Source organism: Amblyomma maculatum, chromosome 2, assembly GCF_055883805.1.
Source record: "Amblyomma maculatum isolate TAMU_Amacu chromosome 2, ASM5588380v1, whole genome shotgun sequence".
NCBI lineage: Eukaryota > Metazoa > Arthropoda > Arachnida > Ixodida > Ixodidae > Amblyomma > Amblyomma maculatum.
The window spans coordinates 37,564,059-37,573,603 of NC_139345.1; the positions used below are offsets into that span (position 1 = coordinate 37,564,059).

The window sequence follows — 9,545 nt, forward strand, 5'->3', positions numbered from 1 at the left end:
GCTCTGCTTTCTTTAAATTTATTGACTTATTAAAAGCTCCATTTGAGAAGCTCTGGTTGATGAGTTTGTTAATCTTGCACACATGCATGTATACAAGCAGAAAATGTAATAAAAATAAGAGAAAGACTAACACTGCATCTGTTTAATCATCCTCACTACACAGAATTGCCTTCAGTATGATGTAGCACAGAGCACAGACTTACAGTCTCTTGTTCACGCTTCTACAGAGTATGGTGCTGGTCAACAAGCTTATTATGTGCTCTTAATTGGAACTGGTGCAATGCAATATTCTCATATACTAAAGCAACAAAAATAACTTCTAACTTTGTTTAAAGGGCCTCTTAGGTACATGAAAAAAAGTAATTTATGCAGTTTTTATACACTCCATGGAGTAAAATACGGCCACGTGCCTGACTCCTGTCACCTCCGTGATGTGCCGAACAAGGACGATGCGGACACAGGTGTATGAGGAGAGCGTGAGCTGGGCTGGCTCCCGGAGTCCCTCAAAGGTCCCCCCCTCGGTTTGCGACTGTCCTATTTCTGGTTCGTGATAACGGGCGACAGTGCTGGATGGTGTGCATCTTCATTTGATACAACACTGTCAACCGCTCCAACACTGTTTACTGAGTCCACTTCGTCCTTGTTGTAGTTCAGCACAGAGGTATTCGAATCAAACAGGCGACATTATTATACTCGAGGTTCTTTTACCATTGTCTGAAGCACTGCATGTCTAGCAGCAGCGGATAAGCACTGGCAATGTTTTGTAAGCATGCATTAGCAACTTCCAGATGCTTTAAATAGTCATTATTTGGGTCTCAAATGACAACAAAGGACTGCCATTTGAATTATACGCTGAGAAGTGCAGTGCCTCTGTAAATACTGAACTCCAAACTCTTGCTGGACATATAACACCATCTTTTGAGGCCTTTCCCACCCCACATATCTGAAAAGCAGTTCTCCCCCCCCCCCCCCCCCCCCCCCCCCTCCATCGAAAGCAAACTGCAGAGTTTGATGATAAACCAAAGCAATTTTTTTGAACCTTGCATTTTAGAGAGTTGGCCCACATGGGTTCTGTCAATGACAGCAACAAATTTAGTGAAACGAAACTCCTCTAGAAAAGACAGCGTGTACATCAAGAAAAATATATGCAGTGAAAGTAGAGGTGCCAGAAAAGAGATTCAATGCAAGGCATGTGGCAAACACTCCTATTTACCCACAAGAGAATGCTCTCAGCACTTCTGGACAGAATCAGATCAATGCTGAAGAAGAAATGGACAAAGGGCAAAGCATATATATATATACATATATATATATCCCCTTCGTGCGGCGTGTCCCTGTATGGGGACACAAACTTTGTACGGCCTACTGTGTAAAAAGGCAATAAAAAACGCCACTTTGAATGTGTTGTGGGCGCCACTGACGACAGTGCCCCAAGCGGCAAGCTAACCAGGCGGACCGCCGGGAGACCCCGGCATGGGCGACCGCGCCAAGCAGAGCGAAAACGGGCACCATTAGCTGATGTATAAATAAACAGTTTTGCTTGTTATACCCGCTACGTCTACCACAGAATGTTTCAAAAAGTGCGTCCAGGGCCACTTTATTGGACAACTGGCACTATCTTACACGGAGTAAAATAAATCCTGCTTGAAAAGCGCGGCAAAAATAGACACGACTACATTCTACAGAACTAACAGTAGTTGCTTCTTGTTTTTGTCATTTTGGACTGTTAGAATCTGCGCTAACCAAAATATTAGCATTTATGTTTCAAAGAAAGGGCCCGTGACTGTGAAATAATGGCTATCCTCCTTGTTACGAGTGTATTTAGCCTTGAGTACACTTCCAAATGTTAGTGTTCCTGTTCGGGAACAGGGCTCCTCAAAGCCACCTCTGCTGGCACACTCGTTTTTCGAGTGTGCTGCGTCACTTTCTTACTTTGTGCACTCTGCTGTGCAAAAGGGCAATAAAAGAGCTGCTTGGTGCTTCAAAACAGGCCAAACTCGACTTCCTTATGTCACTGTACCCTCTTAGGTCAAATCACTTTCTACCTGTTCCGCTGCGCAACAGCTGGATAGATTACCTGGAGACGCAAATGCTTAGAAGCTTGCACAGAAAAGTGTTTTGGATATGACGGCCTTCCAAACTGACGTTGCGAACAGCAGAACACTTAAAAATTAGCGCGGTCGGCCAAGTACTGAATACTCGGAGCCTGTTGCGATGGAGCCTAAACTGCATTTGCTATTGACAGCTACCACTAGATACGACGATTACAACCACTGGCTGGAGCATGTCAACACAGATAGGTCACAGCGCTGCTGCTGTGGAAGATGCACAGCAGCATCCTCCACAGGATGCTGCTGGATTAGCTGCAAAAGGTGCCACATCTTTTTGTGCATGCCTGCTCAGAGCAATTGCTTTCAGTTTTTTCACAATAAATATACTCTGAAGTGATTAGTTCGATTACGAAATCAAGCAATAATCCATTAACCATCTTTTGTGCCCGATATCTTGCTAAGGACACTATTGCACTTTCTGCTGTATGCATTACTTTTTCCGTATTGAGGCACCCTGTCCTCAAATAGGGACATTGCAAAGGACAATGAAAAAAAAAAAATTTTTTTCTTTCAGTTTCTTCAGAACACGTCATTTGAAATGTGCAGAATCAATAAAGGTCGTCAGATATTTTGTATTGCAAACATTTTTTTTGTGCCTGAAGGGGATATATATATACATATATACACACACCAGGCGTTTCAGCAATACTCCAAGACTTCTAAAAATTGCGGGTTTGAAATAGAAAAACCATGAGCAAACTCCGTGTGCAGTGAACACAATTTGCTGCAAAACTCTTCTAATTATACAACCAATTAACTAAAACAAGCACTTTTAAATAATCGTAGTTGGGCGGCTAGTCCCAATGGCGACTTCAAAGCGGTGAGCAAGACAATGTCATATTAGGTTTTCAAACAAAGTAAAATCAATTTTCTAAAGCCCAGCAGAGAGAAAATCCTACACTTTTTTCGATAAGTAACAGAAATAGTTCGCAAGAGATGTGCAGGATGCTCAATACAGATGCGATGTCCAGTAATGTCTGTAGTGGCTAAGGCACCAGATTTGAACAAGTCACTCTAATACATGTCATGCACTTCATTTGCACAGTCACTGTAAAAAAATAATGACCACGCAGTTGGCAATGACTTCCTTGCACCAAGCCGCGAGGCAAAAAAAGTGCATATAATGTGGCAAAATACTGGTCACATTTAGAACTGAGCCACTGCACATGGCGTCAATACCCATCATCTCTAACCTTCCTGCACATCTCTTGGCTCTTTTTCGGCATTGTACAGAAAGAAGTGTCAATTTCCTCATGCTGAAGGTTTAGAAAATGAGTTTTTCTTCATTTCAAAAAATGGATATGGCATCATAATGTTCACAGCTTCTAACCACGTAGTGGGACTAACCAACCGTGATAATCAAGAAATTAATTACTGCATGTTTGTTAATTACCTCCTTAATTAGAAAAGTTTTGCAGTACTGTGTCTATGTCAACATAGAATTTGCTCCTGCAAGAACTTTTTTTTTCTATACTGAACTCGTTATTTTCAGAAACTTTTTTAAGTGCTTGCTGAAACATCCGGAATATATATACGATTATCACAAGCCTCGTACACTGCCGCTGGCTCCTTCATTAGGTCTGAGATTCCCTAAATAATTGCTGGCCCTAATGACCACACAGTTGGTAAACAGTAAAGTTTGCTAAGGGCCATAATCTTCACTGCAAAATGCAACTTGCCCTGTGATAAGCCAAACATCCCCTTAAGTCAAGCTACACTATTTTTCTCTTCAGCCTTAAAAAACGAGCACTGCCACTGCACTTGTACAAAAAAAATTCCCAGAATGCATTTGGTTGACAAAATACTAGAATAAATAAATCACAGCTGTGCCCTTTACTCCAGCTAATGTTCCATAAGGGGCAAAGATTATATACAATAGTCACTTTAACTCAGCTAGACTTATATAAAATTAGGTATATACTCTTGTCACCCGGCTACTGCAGCTAACGTTCCATAAGGGGCAAAGATTATATATAATAGTCACTTTAACTCAGCTAGACATATGAAATTAGGTATATACGCTTGTCACCTGGCATGCATGAGAACTCAGGTTAGAGCTGCTAACAGGGTTTTAAGGCTAGCCGATTATGCTAACATTCAATATGTGCAAAAATGTCAGGCTCCACTATCACACTGTTTTCCGGCACCAAGGAGGAACTTTTCTTTGGTGCAGGAAAAAGCTAAAGAAGTTATTTTACTATAAATTTGTAATAAAACATTTTGACATTCCTGAATCTATCTAAACGAAATGCCACTGTTCATGGAGGTAGACAATGACAGGTATAAATCTGTTGGCACATTCTAGACAGCCGTGAGAAACCACAAAATTCGCCGACCAGAAACACTCACATGGTTATCTCGGCCAGCGGTGTTAGTAAGAAGTTCAACGATGTTCGTAATGCTTGGGTCCTCGGTGTCCGAGAACCAGACTGGAGGTGTCGAAGGATAAGTTTCCTGTAACAGTTAATTGCATATTGCTCAGTGAAAACCTTACTAAACGATTGACAACATTCATTTTTCCTAAGCTGTCTCTCAGTGCAGTTACGCTGGTGAAATAGGCTGATCTGTCTCTGCTGACACAGGCGGTCATTTCGTTATTTTACCAGGACAACGATGACTTCACGACTTGTATATCAGATCTGCTCGTCACATACCCAGGAGGGAACGAGCAGCACGGCCGTTCGAACAAAGGTCCGCGCAACCCAAACAGCGATAGGAACGAGGAACAAAGAAAGCCCAAGAGGGTCAACACTCCTACTGCGACGTTCCGCGAAAGTAGTCGTTCGGGGCGACGACGCTCTCCTTGCACGGAAGCGTCAGGCATCGGCTAGCTGGCCTTGTTTTTTATTGTTTGGTTATTTGCGCACTATTTCCATATTTTTTTCCCGCCCTTAAATACCCGTATATACAGCAAAAAAGCAGCAAGTAAGGCCGGCCTACGCTGAAGTCAGCCTCTGACAGTCCGGCTAACGTTCCCCGAATTGCGGGATACGCCCGCGAGTTCGCGTTTCCAGCAGGCTATATGATGTCGCGAGTGCCGTAGCCATGGTTCGCGCGAAGGCATACGTTTCCAGCTAAGCGACCATAGCCCTTGGCGAATTCGTCGCTTCAGTTAGGCCTGGATCACCCAAACCATATCTGCTCCAGAGAAAATAGCAGTTTCATCATGCATCAGGCCATTAGAAACGCGAGCCGACAGACGATGCTTTGTAGCGTTCCGACCCACGACAGCAACAATACCCATCTGCGCTTTTCCGTAACCCGAGAACGCGGTCTGTCACCACCGAAGATGAGCTCGAGACAGTTTTTTGATCTACGCAATAACATATACGAACGCTATTCCTATGTGTGACGAAGCCGTCAAAGAATGCGCATTGCTGAACGCATGATTTCGCCCGTAAACAATACTCTTGTTCAAGGTCTTGGCCTAGTTAGAAAAAAAAAAGCCACTCAGCTGTTAGCCAAAGCGGCCGGTTACGTCACACGAAAAGACCTTAATCTACACACAACAGAAGCACGAAATGAAGCACACAGTGGTACTCACTGTGATATTGGCGTGTATTTCAATTTTCTTTCCATTGCGGCCGATAAATCTGCAAGTGAGTTCATCCACTGACGCAGCTACCACTTGGAATCGTTCGTGGTTCTTTGGGAACGACGCTTCCAACGCCCGGATATCTTGCTTGAGACTGTTTAGACAGGCCATATCACCTCAAGAACATGTCAATGTCTGTAGCTGGATCACGAATTTGAAAACGGAAAACTCACGGGCCTGACTTTTGACACATTCTACCCCTCACTAACACAATATGGCGGACACTAAAAGAATATATGCGCCTGCGCATAGCAACGCACTCTCAAACCCAGTTTCCTCACTGACCGCGTGAAGAGCGGAATGAGACAACGCGCAAGGCGGTGCACCGGCGTTGGGGGAAGTGGGGTCAAGTAAACTGGATATATATATTTTTCTTAACGTTTTTGTTCCGGCTGTTCGCGCATGCTATCAGTTCCGTGTACACTTTCGATTTCGCTCTTGCTGCATGAACCGCGCGTGGTTCTCTCTGCGGACATTTGTTATGCCAGTATGCGTTTGTCCGTACCGGGACGGAAGTGGGAGGTGGTAAAGCCAAAGCTGCGAAAGCAAGGGAGTGAAGCACACTGGCAAATGATCAGGCCTGAAGTTTGGATGTCGTAAACCAATAAAACTGCAAATTAAGGGCCCGTTGGCTAGAAAAGGCTGCTGTGTTGTTCTGCGGCTGAGCACGATACGAAATGTAGCGACGCTTCTGGTATGCAGCACACATATGAACTGCAATACTTATAATATAAAGAACACTATTATAATAGCAGCTACACTGTTAACTTGCTTAGGTTCGAGCTTTTGTGAACACGTATAGATTGGGCCTCTTTCAAACACTTGTTTCAAACCTGCAGTTTGAGCAGGTGGACGCGTAAAGTACAAAATAGGTGCAGGGCACTGTCCAACTTAGCTCTGATGACTGTAGCTTTTAATTAGCAAGCATGGTCTAACAATACATGTGAGCAAGCATTTTGGGCCAAACACTTGGTTTAAACCTGCTGCCTGAAAAGGTGAATACTAGACAAAATAAGTGCAAGATTTCATTTTTGCTCACAGAGTAGCAAATCATGCATACTTACTAATTTGTTCAGCATTGTGCAACTACAGACCAACCTAAAATGAAAGAAAAAGCTAAGAGCTATCCTACTAAACTCCAGTGTAGCATCAGGGCTGAATTATATAATGAGCAAAGCAATCTCACATTACAAAAAGTGTCATAAACCTGCCGATTAGCCATGCACCTATTAGTCTATATGCCTAACAGTCAGAATTTGACAATAAGAGCAAGGCTGATTGATTTGTGATGTGATAGTTTGCTCATTTCTCTCCGAGGTCACAGATAAACTGATACAGTTGGCAGTAGTCAGTGCTTATGCTGCCTTTTACATTGTTCATGTTTGTGGCACTGGTTTCCCGTCAAAGATCCTTTTTGGAGAAAAAGAGAATTGTTATTTACTGCCATTGGCACTTCCAGTGATCTTACACACGTAAACACCCTACCTGCTTCCATCCGATAGTTTCTGGGATACGAATGCTTAAACTCTTGGTTTGGCTAACAATGGTGCAATTAGAGCAGCAGGCTCCAATAAGCCTTTTAAACTGGCAAGTACGCATATCAGCTGTATCACCTCGTACCTGCATGCACAACCAGAAAAGCACTTACTGTGGCTCCTCTTTTGCCTAATATACCACATAAAAATGCACACTGAAGCAAACTCTGTAGAATGAGAATAAGCTGTGTTGCAACACCATGCCCATTTCTATGCTCTATCTTACTGAAGCTTTGTTATATGTCAAACACAGGTCTGCATACTTGTGTTTGATGATTAATGCAAGTGATATAATGCAGTCGCATTAAATTCCTGTTCCTCAGCACTGCATCATTCGTAATAGACAGGCTTGTATTCTCAAATCTTTTCAGGAAAGAGCCACCGACAGCAGTAATAAACTCATGTAGGTCTACCTTTATCATATTGGTATGCACTTCCATTGCTAAACTTTTCATTTTTCCTGAAAGTGCTATCAACGAGATACTCCATGCATATCTCTGCTATGGATTTCACACCGTAACTTATGTGCATGGCTGCCATATGTTAGATGTTTCCAACCCAATTCTTTCGTTTAGTAAATTTTTTCGATGTAAAGAAAAATCTGTTCAGCCCTGCCAAATATACAGCGATCTTGGATCTCTAACAGCTGACATCAGTGTTACAGTTGAGACAGTGGTTGCACCACTCCTTATATAAATGAGAACTCTGATAATAATACTTTTTTAAATTCTGTTCAAAGTTCAGAACTTCTCGCTACTGTAATTTTTGTAATAAATGATCCTCCACAATCAACCTCATTCATCTGTTGGATGGATGAAATGCTACGGACAACCGAAATGAGAATTAGTTAGTGCTATTCCTGGCAAATACAGGTTTTAAAAATTAGGGGGACACTTAAGCTCCGCCTGTTAGGATATGATGGGATAGCGTTTCACAAATACAGATGGTTTTTCACTTCTTTAATTTTGTCATTTTTTTTCCCTTTAAGTTTTTTATACACTGATACTAAGCATAAGCAAGCATTAGTTTTCCACTCTGAGCAGTTTAACAACTTTGAAAGCATATTTCACTTTTTTAATTATTTCATTTAATTGATCAATTATAAAGTGTTCTTAAATAGCACCATCAAGTATTAGCTTTTCGTTCTGAGCATTTTGACACCTTTAAACCCCCCTTATCCATTTTTTTCATTTCCTTAAATCATCAATTAATCAGTGAATTTCTACGATTTCATCTATTCGTTATCACGTATAACAGCAATCATCACTCACTAGAACCTCAAATTACCGTGCGAGACTTTTTTTATGCTGCTCACAATTATTTCTGACATGCAGTCTACAACATCGACGGTTTTTCAGACAAAGGAGCTGTATAAGCAATCACTTAAAAAGGCCAGATGAAAACATTCCATTGGCATTGTTCATATGTAGTATTATTTCATGAAAATCATGCACAATCAGGCGAGTACAAAAGTTAAAGCAAAACCTCGTTTCGTATGTTTACTCTTTGTTCACACCTGTATGTAAACTTTGTAACTTGAAAAACATGCTGAAATACCACTGATATTGGAAAAAGCATATCCAGGCAAAACATCTGGAATGAAACTACATTCTTTGTTCCCTATTGCAGTTAGAGTATGCTTCCTTTGATAAACACATAGCAAACCTTTATGAAACTGCTTAGCTTATTAGAAGTTTTTAAAATATAACAATGCAACATAAAACAGGAATTGTAAGTAAACCAGGAATGAGACACACATTAATGAGCACAGCTTGCAAAAAGACATTTATTAGGCAACCTGGAAAAAGATTTACTTTCAGACCTATAGCCCAGAGCACCTGAAGTCAAAGAAACAATTGTTTAGAGTTTTAAACTATTATTTTACAAGAGCTCCATCATATAAGAGGCCACATGTCCAAAGCTTGCAGAAGGCTCCACTTTCATGCTCACATTCCATTGCACCTATAATTCACAATAGCTTTGTCAGGCTAGAGCAACATCTATAGGCAAAAACTTGTTCAGTTATGCTGTTGCAGTAGAGAACGGGTGAAATAATATAGCGATTCCAAAATCTATTTCATTCCCTCGGCAATGACGTCAAAATTGCGTATGAGGTGACGACTATGTGAACTTACTTGTGATGTCCTGTGACGTCCTGCAACGCAACCTTATTATGCACAGATTCAAATTTTAACCGGCCAATGGCAGGGAGGGCAATGGAATGGAATAGTTTTGGATGGAATTGAATCGTTATATTATTCCACCCCAAATGTGCGCATTAATCGATGAGCAGAACTTGAATGA

General features: G+C 41.6%; 1 protein-coding gene across 1 annotated transcript in view; it reads right to left on the reverse strand.

The window, feature by feature from the left end:
- The window catches only part of LOC146198389 (ubiquitin-conjugating enzyme E2 Q2), a 31,545-nt gene extending 25,567 nt beyond the window's left edge, over positions 1-5,978 (reverse strand). Inside the window, exons 1-2 of the mRNA XM_084593875.1 lie at positions 5,656-5,978; positions 4,461-4,565 (exon numbers count right to left, since the gene is read on the reverse strand). Coding sequence (XP_084450001.1) covers positions 4,461-4,565; positions 5,656-5,817 — 267 coding nt within the window. The 5' untranslated portion in view covers positions 5,818-5,978. The remainder of the gene's footprint in view (positions 1-4,460; positions 4,566-5,655) is intronic.
- Positions 5,979-9,545: the final 3,567 nt, after the last annotated feature.